Raw genomic sequence first — 16,875 nt, 5'->3', positions numbered from 1 at the left:
CCCAGCTTGGGTTTTCAGTCAGTTAGTAAAAGATACAGACCCCGTTGGGTACTTTAAGCAGGAAGTGATTAATACAGGGGACTAGGTGGTCATAAAAGCTCTGGATGGGCTGAAGAAAGTAGGTGCTAGCCTGAGTCTCTAACATCTTAAGTCACTCACCAGAGGAGCTTCTAGCTTTGAGACTCCTGTGAAGGGCTTTTCAGTTGAGAAGCTTTTGTCTATCAACATCCAGGCAGCTGGAGAGAGGATATGAACTCTGCTGCAGAAATGCCAAAAAGGGAAGGAAGGGGTGCTGGGCTCCAGTTCACTTCTACTTCCACTTCAAGTGGCTTCTAACAATGGAACCCAATTCACCAACAGAACCTAGTGCAAGGGAGTCTGAGCAATGTAAAGTTTTTATGTGCTTTCCCCCCTTTCCAGTAGAACAAGGGTGGAATGAAAGTTGGGAGGGCCAATCTGTAGTATGTGCTGCTGAAGACATATCTGCCAAGAGCAGCTGACTCAGCTGTGGCCAGGGAGGCAGGGACGCACAGTCTGCATGGACTCCTTGGATTAACGCCGTGGGTGGGAAGGATGGCCTATGAGCTGGGCAGATAATTCAAATGGAATTCACCACCCACCTGAGATCCTTCCACAAATACCTTTTGGAGGCCCCAGCATGTGCTCTTTTGACCAACTTGTATCTCTGACATTGAGTTCAGAAGCTGGGGTGGGGCTGTTGAGAGTTTTCACATGTATTGTTCTATGAATGTGTTTCTTTGTTTTGCTGTGGAAACATTTTTATCACGTCAATATTTCACCTTAAAATTAGCTTATGATTCACATATCTTCTCCCTCTGTCCCACAGCTGCCCACATTGGTGTTGGAATAAGTGGACAAGAAGGCATGCAAGCTGTCATGTCAAGTGACTACTCCTTTGCCCAGTTCAGATACTTGCAGAGACTGTTGTTGGTGCATGGCCGGTGGTCTTACATAAGGATGTGCAAGTTCCTACGATACTTCTTTTATAAAAACTTTGCATTTACTTTGGTTCATTTCTGGTATTCCTTCTTCAATGGGTACTCTGCACAGGTAAGAGAATAATTATTACCTGATGAGTAGAAGTCTTTTAAAACTCTACTTCTGAGAAAAACATTTCCCCTCCATACTTGCAGTTTTGATGCTCTCTCTCTTAATAGTTGAGGCACAGATCAAGATTATAGATGACTTTTCTAAAAGGTTTCTGGTGCTTTAAAATACTTTATTTTGCCTTTAAAAAGTTGGGATTTGTTCCTGACCTACTGGCTTTTGTTATGTCTTTGCCTTCACCCTAGATTTTTTTTCCTAAGTCACCTTGCCATTAAGAATAGTGATAACAAATTATTCATTGTCGAACATATAAAATGATATTGTGACCGGGGTGCCTGGGTGGCTCAGATGGTTAAGCATCTGCCTTCGGCTCAGGTCATGATCCCAGGGTCCTGGGATCGAGTTCCGCATCGGACTCCTTGCTCAGTGGAGAGCCTGCTTCTCCCTCTGCTTCTGTCTCTCATGAATAGATAAATAAAATCTTTAAAAAAAAATGATATTGTGACCAAGGCTAAAGGGATTATGTAAATTTTGGATGATTGATCTTAACCTGTTTTTTGTTTTCGTTTGTGCTGAAATGGCAGTGGGGGACATATAGAGTATGTTGAAATGGTGATACAGCAGAAAAATATCATTAGTGAAAATGAACCTAAGTCAGTGCTTGTGGTTGTCCAAACTTCTGATGCCACTGCCACAGACAAATGGTATCAGAAGAGCCTCAGAAACTGAGGGCCTGGAGCAGCCTTGAGCACAGTGAGGGCCTTCCTTCTGCTCCCGTGCAGGCCTGTGTAGAGCTGGTGGTGATGAGTGAGCCCGTCTCCTCTCGGCCACCCTGCGGACTGGTGTGTGCACAACCCTGCTTACCCCTTTCAGAAGCACATTTTTCATATTCAAATTCTGCCTCACAGATGTTTAAATGGAAATGTGAGACTTGCAAAGTAAAAGAACATTTGAATGATACCTTATGTGCTTTTTGAACCAGTTTCGGTTTTATGTATTCTAATTCATTAATAAAGGGATATAAAAAGGATCAGCACCAGTGTATTTTCCAGCATCATTCAAACAGAATGGACTCCTTTTCCAAAAAAGGTTTTGGCGTATATTCTCCCATTTTTGTTAGAAGGAAGGTTTGTTTCTGTGGAATGGTCTTCGATTCTGCCCATTCCACTGAACCCAGCTCACACCTTGGGCAGATGCAGAGGAGGGGTGTTTACTCTGGCAGAAGCTGCACACAGCCTGGGGCCTCCTCCACTCCGAGAGAGATGAATGCATGTTGACTAGGCGGGCAGTAGGTCTTGGTTTGTGACACAGCGGCTCTGTAATGTCCTCACAGACGGCGTACGAAGACTGGTTCATCACGCTGTACAACGTGCTGTACTCCAGCCTGCCCGTGCTCCTCATGGGGCTGCTTGACCAGGTAGGAGCCTCAGGCTGATGGGGGCACTCGGGACAGACTGGGCACCTGTTTGACAAGTTAAAAGCAAATATTTCAGTGCCTTCTTTTGGTTTTAATTTCTTCCTGAGGAAACCCTATTACTGTCCTGTTGTTAGGCGACCAGAGTAACTGCTGCACTTCCTGTATTATAGTGAGAAAAGAGGCTTTCTGTGCGTGGGATGAATTCATGGACAAAAGAGTTTATTATCTTCCTTCTGGACACTAAGAGTTTCTTGTTAAGACACCTGACAGTATAGTATGTCTCTATAATAATAACTTTAAAATTATTTTAATATTTCTCTAAACGTATGTGAATTCCCAGATTAGTCCACATTCTATCTAGGAGCAATTCTTAGAGAAAGTGCTTTAATGAATAAAAAGAATAATTTGGAATTAACCCATCAACTCATATGTGAAAATACTTTCCAAAAAAATTAGAATATATTCTCCCAGGAGGTAAAAATAGTCTCCCTACATTTTTTTTTTTTTTTGACATTACTATTTGCTTTCCTTCTATGAGCAGCAAAGTAATAGATCTCTACCTAGTCCCTCTCTTAATTAAATAGCAAATAACGGTGGACTAAAGTAAAGGGATTGGTCTCTGCACACCGAAACCATTCAGGACTTATCTTGTTGAGTTTTTGCCTTCCTAAAACTAAGCTGAAACTCTCTGTGAGAAATAAATTGGAATGGATCTCAGAGTTCTTTGATCCTGGATGGTACACAACTAATTGTGGTTTTTCTCCTTAAGGATGTGAGTGACAAACTGAGTCTCCGCTTCCCTGGGTTGTACATAGTAGGACAAAGAGACTTACTATTCAACTATAAGAAGTTCTTTGTAAGCCTGGTGCATGGAATTTTAACATCGATGATCCTCTTCTTCATACCTCTGGGAGCTTATCTGCAAACTGTGGGACAGGATGGAGAGGCGCCCTCGGACTACCAATCTTTTGCTGTGACCATTGCTTCTGCTCTTATAATAACCGTCAATTTCCAGGTACATGGCTTCTGTCAACTGCTTTCAGTATCTGTCAGTTACCTGTGTTTCTGTATATAGACCAGCGTGCGCATCCACCTGGCCCCCACTCTCCCTCCCACTGAGCCTCGGCTGCTTTACAAAATATGAATGCTATCTTCACCCCTTACACCAAGCACATTTCCTACTTCTTGCCTGAGCCAAGGATAGTTTGATTGTTCAGTATTCAAGCCAAATCATGCCTAAATTGTTGCATTCTATTTTCAGAATCTAGATCTTTTATTTCTTGGTAACTCCCCAAAATGAATGCTCTCTTTTTTTCTGGTTTTACAGATTGGCTTGGATACTTCTTATTGGACTTTTGTGAATGCTTTTTCAATTTTTGGAAGCATTGCACTTTATTTTGGCATAATGTTTGACTTTCATAGTGCTGGAATACATGTTCTCTTTCCATCTGCATTTCAATTTACAGGTTGGTATTTTCTAAATTCCAAAAATAAAGGTATAGAAAAATGTTACTAGTTTAGATTCTGATATAACTTCTAAGTAAAAACACAAAGTAAGTTATTGCTAGTGAAAATTAATGTCCTGACTGGCACCTGAATGACAGCTGGGCTGGAAGTGTGGTAATGTGACAGGAAGAAAGCAAAATTTAAAAATTTGATATAATTGTGCATCTGTTCAGTTAGACAGGACCCCCTCCCCCCCCCAAATCTAATATTGTTGGGTTGCTGGGAAATTGAGTATGGACGTATTGCTGGTAGCATGATAATATAATATTTCCAAAGGACTATCTGGAAATAATATAACTATAAAACTTCTCACACATTTGGACCCAGGATTTCCACTTGGAGAAAATACCTAAAGATAAAACATACCAGTTTTTGGAAAAGTCATTTTGTACAAAGATGATACCACCACAATTCTGACTGTGTTTTAAAAATGGAAATAATTCAAAGACCTAATAAGAATACTAGCTTATCAAGGTATGAGTCCCATATGATGAAATTTTAGAACTCAAAAGTGGAAAACTTGCCACATTGTTAGAAAAATGTATGCAGAGCAGTAAGTAAACTTAAACAGAAATAGTTTAGAAATAGTTTACAGCTGTATAAAATAGGACAAATGCTAGAATGAATTTGAACTATTTCATACATATTATAAATTTTAAAATATCATGAATTGGAATTTACAAATTTCTTAGTTTATTAAATAGAGTAGCTTAGATTCACAATGGGGGGAAAAAGTCCCCATAAACTAGTTTCCGTGTAAAAGATTAGGTTTTTTGTTTGTTTTTTTATGGCCAGTTGTAAAAAGACAGTTGCTATGGTAACTCTTGGGATTGAGTTCATTTTTTTGATGATTGTTTTTACTGACTCTGTTTTTAAGAAAAAACTTAGTACCCAGTTACTTAGAATATTCCCAAAGGGAGTGTTTTTATTTAGCAGTGTAAAAACATTTAAAAAATAAAGGCCACTACTTTTATAAACTTATAGCGTAAGTACAGAGAATACTGTGATAGATTTGGCTTTAGGGGATGTTAATTATAAATATTTTAAAATTGGGTAGTTATTATATATGATGGTCTGGTTGTATGAATTACTATGTTCTCTGACATAAACTAACTGCCAAATTGCAATGGAAAAAGCGAGGCTCTAGTCAGATGGATATGGGGTTTAATTCAGGTGTTGCCATGGCTAGTTCTGTTACCCTGGGAAATCTTTTTACTTCTCCACAACTCGATTTCCATGTGTGGCAAGGAGGATACTCTTCATCCCTCAGAGGTAGTTAAATGGCGTGACCTGTATAAAACACCTAGCATAAGGTCTGTCATACTAATGGTGGTGTAAGTTGCTACTGTTATTTGGAGTTTCAAACTAAAACTGTAAGTTGGAAAGTAAATTCCTGGAAAAATGGAGACGTATAGCTTGCCTAACTTTGCATGTTTACCTAGTGCAGTGTCAGCACTTTCTTTTTTCCTTTAGTTGTTCAGTGATGTACATTTGCCTTCCTCATTTTGCTTTGTTTAGTCCTATTTTAAAATGTTCATTCCTTCAGCAGTGATAGGATGTTTTGGGGAGGCCAATCTGTGACACTTTACCACAGACAACCATTTAAGGCTTAAGGAATACTCACACTGCCCTTAGGATGAAGGAACCCTGGGATTCATTCTCCGTGTTTTCACAGGCACAGCATCAAATGCCCTGAGGCAGCCATACATTTGGTTGACCATCATGCTGACTGTTGCGGTGTGCCTGCTGCCCGTCGTCGCCATACGGTTCTTGTCAATGACCATCTGGCCGTCAGAAAGTGATAAGGTACAGAAAAAAATAGTATTCTCCTCATTCTGAGTGCCCCTCACAGAAAGCAAAGCCTGTCCCCAAAGCAGCTTTCCAGCAAATTTCCAGCAAAATTCTAAATCCATGGCAAGTTTGGTATGAACGTTTTTTAACACTACTTCTCTTTAACTCCATCTTGCAAATAAGTCCCATGGGACTGGGATTTTTGTTTGCGTGCTTTTTATTTTAAACATTATCAAAGGGAGAGTAGTATAATGAACCCCCATCCCCTCGATTTAACAATTATAATATTAACATTTTCCCCTGCAAAGAGGTGGCGTTTTTCTTCATTTAAAGAAAAACGCCACCTCCTTTGGCAGGATCCTCTTGAGCTACAAGTTGTTCAAATCATGTATCACTTCAGCTTGCATACTGATTAGTGGGCTTCGGTGCCTGAGCACCTTAATGTCTGTCAAAAAAAGACTGGGGTTCTTTCCATCGCTCCCCTCTGCTTTCCTCATTATAGCTTCAGCTTGGAGCTGGGGGTTGGCTACTGCAGATCTAGGCATCTCCTCCTGACACATCACCATCCGGGGCGGCCAGGCGCTTTCCCTTAGGAGCCCAGGAACTGGGCATGGGAGGGTCCCGCCCACTTCTCGCAGGCCTCTGGAGCCAGACCAGGTCACCTGGCCGGTGGTGAGCAAGGCAAGTCCCCCTGGGAGCGCTGTCCACACCCCAGGAGGGACGTGGCTATAGGCAGGAAAGGGGTACCTGACTAAACTCCGTTTTCATCAGGAAGGAGAGAGGATGCTGGGCAGGCAACCTTCAGCATCCCCTAGATCGCCCTTTTCCGCTGACAAGAAGATGCAGGAGCAACAAGGGTTTTCCCTTGAACCTGTCCCAGTCTGACTTGTCAGTGGGAAAGAAAGGAAAGTCGGAATGTCGGCTCCCGTTTTCTAGTTCGGAGACCTTGGGAATGCTCCATAACCTCTCTGGGTTGCCTCATCTATAAGAGGAGGCCGGCAATGCCGCCTCCCCCTAGACAGCTTGGACTAGGTCCCCCGTCCATGTTAGCGCCTGGCCAGTTCTCCTCCGCCCTCACACACCTGCAAGGTCCTCATCAGCCTGGCCCCTCTCTCTGGTTCTGCAGATTCAGAAGCACCGCAAGCGGCTGAAAGCCGAGGAGCAGTGGAAGCGGCGGCAGCGCGTGTTCCGCCGGGGCGTGTCTTCGCGGCGCTCCGCCTACGCCTTCTCGCACCAGCGCGGCTACGCCGACCTCATCTCCTCCGGGCGCAGCATCCGGAAGAAGCGCTCTCCCCTGGATGCCATCATAGCCGAAGGCGCCGCCGAATACCGGCGGACTGTGGCCAGCTGACGCACCTGCCACAACAATCACACGCGTACGAATGTCTATTTTTTTATGAAAGGCTCTCAGGACTTTTTTTTTTTTTTAAACAAAAAAACTGAATTTGTTACGAGGATGTTAAAGACCACAACCTTCATCACAAGCTACTTGGGCTGCTGGACTACTACAACAGCAAAGACTGCCGTCCCAAAAGTCCTATTATTCAACTGCTTGTGTTCATCATGATCCAAAGGGAACGTGTTAATCCAGTCTCCATCTAGGACAACAGAATTAGGAAATGTCTTATATTTCAATTCAAATGGTACTCATTATAAAATCGCATTTAGATCATCTTGTCTGGGATCTTCAACACGAATTTTCCAGGCGTTGCTTTCTTCCCCATAGGCTAACTTTTTAACAAAGATTTTGTATTTATAATGACAAGGACAAAAAAAAATTAATGGATGTTCATCACCTGGAAGCAAAGTGGTCCAAAGACTTTTTCCAGAGTTGATAATGAGCTGCGTGGTTTTCTCTTCTCCTCATATTGGTTTAATAGTTCAAGGAAAATCACTTCACATTTCATAAGTACAAGCCTTCTATCTGCTCAGTTTACTACCAGGTTAAAAGTGTGCATCATGTATGTTTACTCTTCGCATATTATTTTAGCCACTTCCTTTCCTACTTTCATTTTTAAAAGATGTGTTTAAATATTTATGGGCTTTAAAAAAAAAGTTCTTAAAAACTAAGGACATCAGTGATAAATTGTGATTTTTTGGTAAAGCTTTCTTTTGAAAAGCAAACACTATGCCTGCCTATATGTATAAGAGACCTGAACAGAGACCTCACATTTTCACTTGTCTAATGTCTTCAGAGAAAAGGCTGTTGGCAGCCACATTTCTAAGACTAACAGTGTATCCTTCAAAAATGGAAACTATCCTCAAAGAGGCAAAAGTTATTTTTCTAGAGGCTTTTCTCATTCTGTGTTTTTCACACTCTAGTCTCCCTGTTCTAGTGAAGATACAGAAGTGTTTTCAATAATTCTGTTCTTTACCATTAGGCTGTGAATGTTCACAATATCTGTCCCTTTGAATTTCCTATGAGAAAATCACAACATGTATATAGTTCATATTCTAGGTATGATAAAAGAATGTATGGCTCTTTATCCTATGGAAGTAAATTTTTGGAAGTTTACAACTTTATCTTGTAAATAAACTAAATTGTTTTCTTTTTTTTTGGTAAAGCAAAGTTTGCTTGTATAATTCTCAGTTTTCTCTCCTGTTTTATAAATTGTGGGAAAGGTCGACAATGCAAATGTGTCAAAGACTTACACTGTTGGGTGCAATATTAACAATTTTAAAATGCAAATTGCTTTGGATAAATTATTTCTGTATTCTGTAAATCTGAGATTTAATGTATATTTTTGTTTAAAAAAATAAATGCTTTAGTAAAATCTTTGGAAAGTATCTTTTAAGTAGGGTATATGACAGAAGAAGCTAAAGCCTGCAAGGTTTCTAAAGAAACACAGGGGTCCTCTTGTGAGAAATAAAAGTTGGGGGCAGAGTACTAAGTATTAGGGGAGAAGTGAGAAAAGGCCATTTAGACTTTAAAAGTCTGGAGGGTATGGATTTATAGTTGGCAAGGGCAAGTGCGTCCAGGGAGGGTGCATCTTTGGATACTTAGATAAGGCACAATTTTTAAAAATGACCTCAATCCTGAAGGTATAATAATAGCAAAGGTAACCTTTGACCAAAAGCAGGAGCTGGGAAGTGAGTAAATGATCAAAGGGAAATTAGGATGTTGAAGGGCAGGCGAGCAGATGAGGAGAAGGGGGACCTGAGGCTTGAGGCTGGGGGAGGACTATGATGAACCAGCTGCCAGACAGGCAGGCAGCTCCTGGACCGTACGTGAAGCTCTGACCCCCACTAAGGAAATGGGACTATGCCACAGACTTTTTTTAGAGAGAGCATGGGTATAAGTTGCAGATTCAGCGCAGAGCCCGATGGAGGGCTCTATCACAGGACCCTCACATCATGACTTTAGCTGAAATCAAGAGTCGGATGCCTAACCGACAGAACCACCCAGGTGCCCCAGAACTATGCCACAGAGATGGAGGTTCTCTGTAGGACATCGGTGGGGGACTTGTTTAGGAGGCATAATTGCCAGCAGTTGAGAGAGTATCAGCCTGGTGGTGCTTTCTAAGGTGGGAAATTAGGACTCCCCTCTTCGCTATTCCACAATTACAGTTGGCTTGTGGAGCAGAACTTCATGTCTCTGTCAGAGCAATCCTTTAGAAATTGGGTGAAAGGACATGGGATAGATTAGACTCTTCAAGAGAAACTGTAGGAGAAAAAGTTCTGAGCAGACCTGGGATATAGTCCCTTAAAGGGGGGGGGACACTTTTCCCCCCAGGATGTCCTACTGTATTTAAATTGGTTGAGGAATATATGTTTTTAATCAAAGAGCACCACCTAAAGGTTATTTTAGCAGTTGTTGCCTTCATGTGATGTGAATGAAACTTGGGAAAATTATAAGACAGCTTCTAAGAGTCCCATCAGAATCTGCTAGAAAGTTATGGCTACAATAAAACTTCTGGTGCATTTATAATTACAAAAAGGCCTGTCAGAAAACACTGTAAAAATGATTTTCTTGACTTAAACTGACATTTCTTGGAAGATCTATAAGTGCCAAAAAGTATATACAAACATCCTCGCTGTGTCACTCTCTGTCAAATAAATACATTTAAAAAAAAAAAAATCCTTAACAACATTAGTCATCAGGGAAATGCAAATCAAAACCACAATGAGATACCACTTCACACCCACTAGGATGACTATAAATAAAAAAGGAAGGGCACCTGGCTGGCTCAGTCAGTAGAGCGTAGGACTCTTGATCTCGGGATTTTGAGTTCAAGCCCCATACTGGGCCTAGAGCCTACTTAGAAAAAGGGGGTGGGTGGGGAAATAAGTGTTAGCAAGGACCCTGTGGAGAAACTGGAACCCTCATCCACTGCTGGTGGGAATGTAAAATGCTGCACCCACTGCTGAAACAGTTTGGCAGTTCCTCTAGAAGTTAAACAGAATTACCATATAAACAGCAATTCTCTGAAGTGAATACATATATACACTGCTAAACTTTGAAAACAGGTACTCAAATACTTGTACATAAATGTTCACAACAGCCAAAAGGCAGAAACAACCTAAATGTCCATCCACAGCTGAGTGGATACACAAAATGTGGGCTATCCATAATTTAGCCATAAAAAGGAATAAGGCCAGTTCAAGATGGAGACATAAGCAGATCCTGAACTCACCTTCTCCCATGGACACACCAGATCCACAGCTCCATATGGAACGATTTTCTCTGAAAACAAAAACAAAAGCTGAGGGACTCGTAACATGGGGCAAACCACCCACACTGAGGTGGGTAGGCAAGGCAGAGATACAATCTTGCTGAAAACCCCACCGTCAGCATTCAAAGTCCAGAGCTCCTCCATGAGTGAAGGGTTTGAACCCCATATCGGGAAGCCCAACTTTTAAGACCTACCCCTGAGAAATAAGCCCTTAAAACTTAGAGCTTTGAAAGCCAGCAGGGTTTGCATCCATGAGGCCCGAAAGGCTACTGTGCAAACTGAGAAATGGCTCAGAACGGGCTCAGGGCCCCTAGTGGGGCCCATGGCCTCCCCTGCATGCCAGAGCCCAGTGCAGAAGCAGCCAGACTTGACATCAAACAGGCTTACTGCTCTTAAAGCATCGGCCTGAGAGGCAGGCATCTTATTTAACACACACCTGGGGGCCTGCTGGGGTACTCTCCAAGGATGGTGGCCAGTGGAGACTTTTTTAATCTAGGTACCATCTTCACGCCATCCCCCTGTTGCACTCCAGAGCACCAGTATCTCCCAGAGGGGAAGGTTAACATGCATCTGGCACTGTTTTTACACCTGGCACCCCAGTTTTTGCAAGTGCCCACCCAGTGGATGCCCCTTGATCGCCTGGCTCTAGAGGCCGGCAGGGCCTACATTCCGGGGACCCAAAGGACTCTAACAATTGGAGAGACAAGTTCTCGGCCGGCTACCAGGGTACTGCATAGCTGGCAGACTGAAATACACGCCCAGTCTGTCTGTGATAAAGGACTATGTGCTTGTCCTGCAGCGTCGGCCTGAGGGCAGGCCTCTGGCTTGGCACCCATCTAGAAGGACTCTCAGGGCAGGGAGGCTGGTGGACGTCATGTTTACCCTCTTTCTCTGCCTCCCTCCAGCATGTCCGTGTCTCCCAGAAAGGAGTTTATACCCTCATTTGGTGCCCCGATTTTTGCAGGTACTATGAGGTGACACCTCTAGATTGCCAAGCATGGGTCACATAGGACTGTAACCAACAGAGAAAGTGTTTTTAACTGTCTACCATTTCCAGAGCACAGCAAGAGGCAACAGTCTGAGGAGCCGAGTTTTTCTGTGAAAGAGGCCTATGAGTTAATTTCCACAGCTACGTCTGAGGGATAGACTTCTGACCCAACACACATCTGAGGGCCGTCTGTAAACCGTTCCAGAGACCTCAGAGGACTAGCTTTGTGTTCTTCTTCTGCCGCGCTCCAAAGTGCCAGCATCCCCAGGGGGCAGTTTGTACACAGGTCTGGTACCAGTTTTTATGCCTGGTACCTGATTGCTGTGACCACCACCTAGCGGATGGCCCTTCACTGCCTAGCTCTGGTGGCCAGCAGGATCTGCATTCCTGTAGCCCATAGGACTGTAACAAGTGGGGAAGCCGACTTTGGCCTGCTACAAACTCCAGGACACAAAACACACACGAGCAAACACCCCTCTTTGCCCCCCACTCCCCAGGCTTTCTGTGATAAGGGACTATTTGCTTGTCCTGGAGCTCTGGCCTGAGGGGCAGGCTTTTGGTTTGACATACATCTAGGGACCCTCTAAGACGCTGTACTGGGACAGAAGTCAGGAGATGCCAGCCTGTACACTGTATCTGCCTTGCTTCAGATTGCTCTTATCTCCCAGAAAGGAGCTCAAATAGTTGTCTGGCACCCCAATTTTTGTGACTGACAGGAGACACTTCCAAGGTGCCCAGCACAGGTAGCCAGCGGGACTTAATACTTGTAGTCCTACAGGACTGTATATATTTGTATGGTTTAAGAGCTGCTGCCTGAGGGGGTCTGAATTATAATCAGCCTGAGTCTAGGTGTAGACTTAGACCCTCCTCTATGGGACAGCTAAGGAATATAATCAATGAGCCGAAAAATAACCAGAGGGGTCCAACAGTAAACCAGATGAAGATGAAGAAAGGATGAGTAAACTCAAATACAGGGCAGGAGAACTCACCCAATCAGAGCAGCAAAACAACAACAACAACAACAACAAAAACCCAATGTAAAAAAAGTAGATAGCTTAGAGGACTTAGGAAACAACAAACAGACTAATACTTGCATTAGAAGGTTGAAAAGAAGCAGAAAAAGAGAAAGGGGCAGAAAACTCATTTGAAGAAAGAACAGGTAGCTGAAAATTTCTCTAACTTGGGGAAGGAAACAGATATCCAGATCCAGGAAGCCCTGAGAGTTCCAAATAAGAACCTGAAGAGACTCAAACCAAGACACAGTGTAATTAAAATGTCAAAAGTTAAAGACAAGGAAAGAATTTTAAAAACATCAAGAGAAAAACAATTTGCTATGTAAAAGAGATTTCCCCCATAATACAATCAGCAGATTTTTCAGGAGAAACTTTGCAGACTAGAAGGGAGTGTCAGGATGTATTCAAAGTGCTGGGGAAAAAAAAAACAAAACAAAAAACTTCCAAACTTTCAACCAAGACTACAGCACCTGGCAGTGTTTTCATTCTTAATGTAAGGAGCAATAAAGAGTTTTCCAGACAAGCAAAAGCAAAAAGGAGTTCATCACCACTACCCTGGCCTTAGAAGAAAGCTTAAAGGGACTTCTACAGGCTGAAATGGAAGGGTGCTAATTAGTAACAGGAAAACACAAAAGTATAAATCTCACTAGTGAAGGTAAAAATATAGTGAAATTCAGAATCTAATGTAAAGGCGGTGGATTAATTGCTTAAAAAGCTTGCATGAAAAAAAAGCTTGTATGAGAGTTGAAACACAGAAGTAGTAAAAATAGCTGTAACTATAATAATTTAATGAGGGATACTCAAAATAAAAAGACTTAAACTGAAAAAAAAACATAAAACTGGTGGGGAGGCAGTTAAAAATGTAGAGCTTTAGAAAGTATTCAAACGTGTAAGTTGTTATCAAATTAAATTATCGTTATAAGTCATGTGTAAGCTTCATGGTAACCACAAAGCAAAAACCCAGTCAATACACAAAAGATACAGAGAAAGAGAATCAAGCATACCACTTGAGAAAATCACCAAATCACAAGGGAAGAGAGTAAGGGAATAAAGAAAGGAACAGAAGAACTACAAAACTGCCAAAGAACAATTAACAAGATGACATTAAGTACATACATATCAAGAATTACCTTAAATGTAAAAGAACTAGGGAAGCCTGGGAGTCGGTGCTCAGATCATGATCCCAGAGTCCCGGGATCGAATCCCACATGGCTCCTTGCTCAGCAGGGAGCTTGCTTCTCCTTCTGCCTGCTCTGCCTGCAGCTCTCCCTGCTTGTGCTCTCTGACAAATAAAATCTTTTTTAAAAATGTAAAAGAACTAAATTATTCGATCAAAAGACACAGAGTGGCTGAATGGATAAAAGACGAGACCCATCTATATGCTACCTACAACAGCTTCACTTCACATATAAGGACACACACAGACTGAAAGTGAAGGGATAGAAAAAAACAGTCCGTGCAAATGGAAACCAAAAGAAAGCCGGGTGGCTATAACGACATCAGACAATATAGACTTTAAAACAGGGGCTGTAATAAGAGACAAAGAAAATCATTACATAATGATAAAAGGGTCACCCACCAAGACCATATAGCATTTGTAAATATTTATGCACCCAAAAATAATAGCAACAAAATATATAAAGCAAATATTAACAGACATAATGAGAGAAATAACCAGCAATACAATAATACTACAGTACTTTAATACCCCAGTTTCATCAATGGATAGATCATCTAGACAGAAAATCAATAAGGAAACACTGGCTCTAAAAAATCCATTAGGCCAGATGGATGTAACAAATATATACAGAACATTCCATCCAAAAACAACAGAATAAACATTCCTCTCAACTGCACAAAGAACATTATTCAGGACAGATTACATATTAGGCCACAAAACAAGTCTTAATAAATTTAAGAAGATTTAAGTCATCTCAAGCATCTTTTCTGACCACAATGGATAAAATGAGAAATCTATTACAAGAAGAAAACTGGAAAATTCACAAATATGTGCACATTATACAAAATGCTACTGAACCACCAATGAGTCAAATAGCAAAAGAGAAATAAAAAGTGCCTTGAGACAAATGAAAATAATACAATATACCAAAACTTCTGGGATGCAGCAAAAGCAGCTCTAGGAGTTAAGTGAAGAACAATAAATGCCTACCTCAAGAAATAAGAAAAATCTCAAAAAAAAACCCACAAAAAAATACCTAACTTTACACACCAAAGAATCAGAAAAAGAGGAACAGAGCTCAAACTTAGGAGAAGAAAAAAAAATAACAAAGATCAAAGCTAATATAAATGAAATAAAGACTAAAAAAAGCGGGGCACCTGGGTGGCTCAGTGAGTAAAGCATCTGCCTTCGGCTCAGGTCACGATCCCAGGGTCCTGGGATCAAGTCCCTCATCGCATCATCGGGCTCCCTGCTCAGCGGAGAGTCTGCTTCTCCTCCCTCCCTTTCTCCCTCTGTGTGCTTGCGTACTCTCACTCTCTCTCTCTGTCTCTCAAATAAATAAATCTTAAAAAAAAAAAGCAATAGAAAAAGGTCAATGAAACTAAGCTGGTTTTTGAAAAGATACACGAAATTTACAAATCTTTAGACACACCAAGAAAAAAGTGGTACCACAGAAATACAAAGGATCGTAACAGAGTACTATGAAAATTATAGTCCAACAAATTGAACAACCCAGAAGAAATGGATAAATTCCTTGAAACCTATAACCTATAAAATTTAATCCTGAAGAAACAGAAAATCTAAACAGACCAATTTACTAGTAAGGAGACTGAAACAGTAATCAAAAACCTCCCAACAAACAAAAGTCCAGGACCGGAGAGCTTCACTGGTGAATTCTACCGAATAATACCAATCATTTTAAAACTCTTCCAAATTCATTTTATGATGCCAGCATTACCCTTATAGCAAACCAAACAAATATACTACAAGAAAAGAAAATTACAGGCCAATATACTTGATGAACATAGATGCAAAAATCCTCAATAAAATATAGGCAAACAAAATTCAAGAACACTAAAAGGACCATATGCTATGGTCAAGTGGGATTTATTCCAGGGATGCAAAGATGGTACAACATCCACAAATCAATGTAATATAGCACATCAACAAAATGAATGATGAAAATCATACAATCGTCTCAATAGATGACAAGAAAGCATTTGACAAAATTCAACATCCATTTATGATAAAAACTCTCAACAAAGTGGGTATAGAGGAAATGTACCTGAACATAATAAAAATCATATATGAACCCACAGCTAACATGGTACTGAAAAAGCTGAAAGCTTTTCCTCTAACATCAGGAACAAGACGTGGATGCCCACTCTCTCCACCTTTACTGAATACAGTATTAGAAATCCTAGCCAGAAAAATCAAGCAAGATAGAGAAATAAAAGGCACCCAAATCAGAAAGGAAGAAATAAAACTGTAACTATTTGCAGATGACATGTTATTACAGAAAATTCTAAAGACACCATCAAAAAAACTGTTAAAACTAAAAAACTCTGAAGTTGCAGGATACAAAATCAATATAGGAAAATCTGTTGCATTTCTATACACTAAGAACAAAGTAGCAGAAAGAAAAATTAAGAAAACAATTGTATTTACAACTGCATCACAAAGAATAAAATACCTAGGAATAAATTTAACATACACTACGTGCACCCCAATGTTTATAGCAGCAATGTCCACAATAGCCCAAACTATGGAAAAAGCCAAGATGTCCATCAACAGATGAATGGATAAAGAAGATGTGGTATATATACACAATGGAATATTATGCAGCCATCAAAAAACCCCCCAAAATCTTGCCATTTGCAATGACATGGATAGAACTAGAGGGTATTACGCTAAGTGAAGTAAGTCAATCAGAGAAAGGCATATATCATATGACTTCACTGAGATGAGGAATTCTTAATCTCAGGAAACGAACTGAGGGTTGCTGGAGTGGTGGGGGGTGGGAGGGATGGGGTGGCTGGGTGATAGACATTGGGGAGGGTATGTGCTATGGTGAGCGCTGTGAATTGTGTAAGACTGATGAATCACAGACCTGTATCTCTGAAACAAATAATACACTATATGTTAAAAAAAAAAAAAAGAAGAAGATGATGGTAGGAAGGGAAAAATGAAGAGGGGGAAATCGGAGGGGGAGATGAACCATGAGAGACTATGGACTCTGGGAAACAAACTGAGGGTTTTAGAGGGGAGGGGGCTGGGCAGATGAGTTAGCCTGGTGATAGGTATTAAAGAGGGCACGTACTGCATGGAGCACTGGGTGTTATACACAAACAATGAACCATGGAACCCTACATCAAAAACTAATGATGTAATGTATGGTGATTAATATAACAATAAAATAAAATTTAAAAAAATTTAACGTACACTAAAAACTATAAAAC

The 16,875-nt window shown here is 41.1% G+C and overlaps 1 protein-coding gene and 1 long non-coding RNA gene across 2 annotated transcripts in view; one reads left to right on the top strand and one right to left on the bottom strand.

The window, feature by feature from the left end:
• Positions 1-8,556, top strand: part of ATP8B1 (ATPase phospholipid transporting 8B1) — a 120,209-nt gene extending 111,653 nt beyond the window's left edge. Inside the window, exons 23-28 of the mRNA XM_027576119.1 lie at positions 848-1,071; positions 2,402-2,485; positions 3,255-3,500; positions 3,813-3,951; positions 5,667-5,797; positions 6,909-8,556. Of these exons, the coding sequence (XP_027431920.1) occupies positions 848-1,071; positions 2,402-2,485; positions 3,255-3,500; positions 3,813-3,951; positions 5,667-5,797; positions 6,909-7,133 (1,049 nt within the window). The 3' untranslated portion in view covers positions 7,134-8,556. The remainder of the gene's footprint in view (positions 1-847; positions 1,072-2,401; positions 2,486-3,254; positions 3,501-3,812; positions 3,952-5,666; positions 5,798-6,908) is intronic.
• On the bottom strand, positions 937-7,001 carry LOC113912630. Its single transcript, XR_003516911.2, has 4 exons — positions 6,865-7,001; positions 5,616-5,775; positions 2,253-2,530; positions 937-1,063 (listed from the first exon to the last, which is right to left on the bottom strand). It is a non-coding gene; the product is annotated as an uncharacterized LOC113912630 (long non-coding RNA).
• Positions 8,557-16,875: the final 8,319 nt, after the last annotated feature.

Source organism: Zalophus californianus, chromosome 14 (assembly GCF_009762305.2).
Source record: "Zalophus californianus isolate mZalCal1 chromosome 14, mZalCal1.pri.v2, whole genome shotgun sequence".
Lineage (NCBI taxonomy): Eukaryota > Metazoa > Chordata > Mammalia > Carnivora > Otariidae > Zalophus > Zalophus californianus.
The sequence above is the reverse complement of the archived record's forward strand: the minus strand, read 5'-3'. Positions and strand labels throughout refer to the sequence as shown.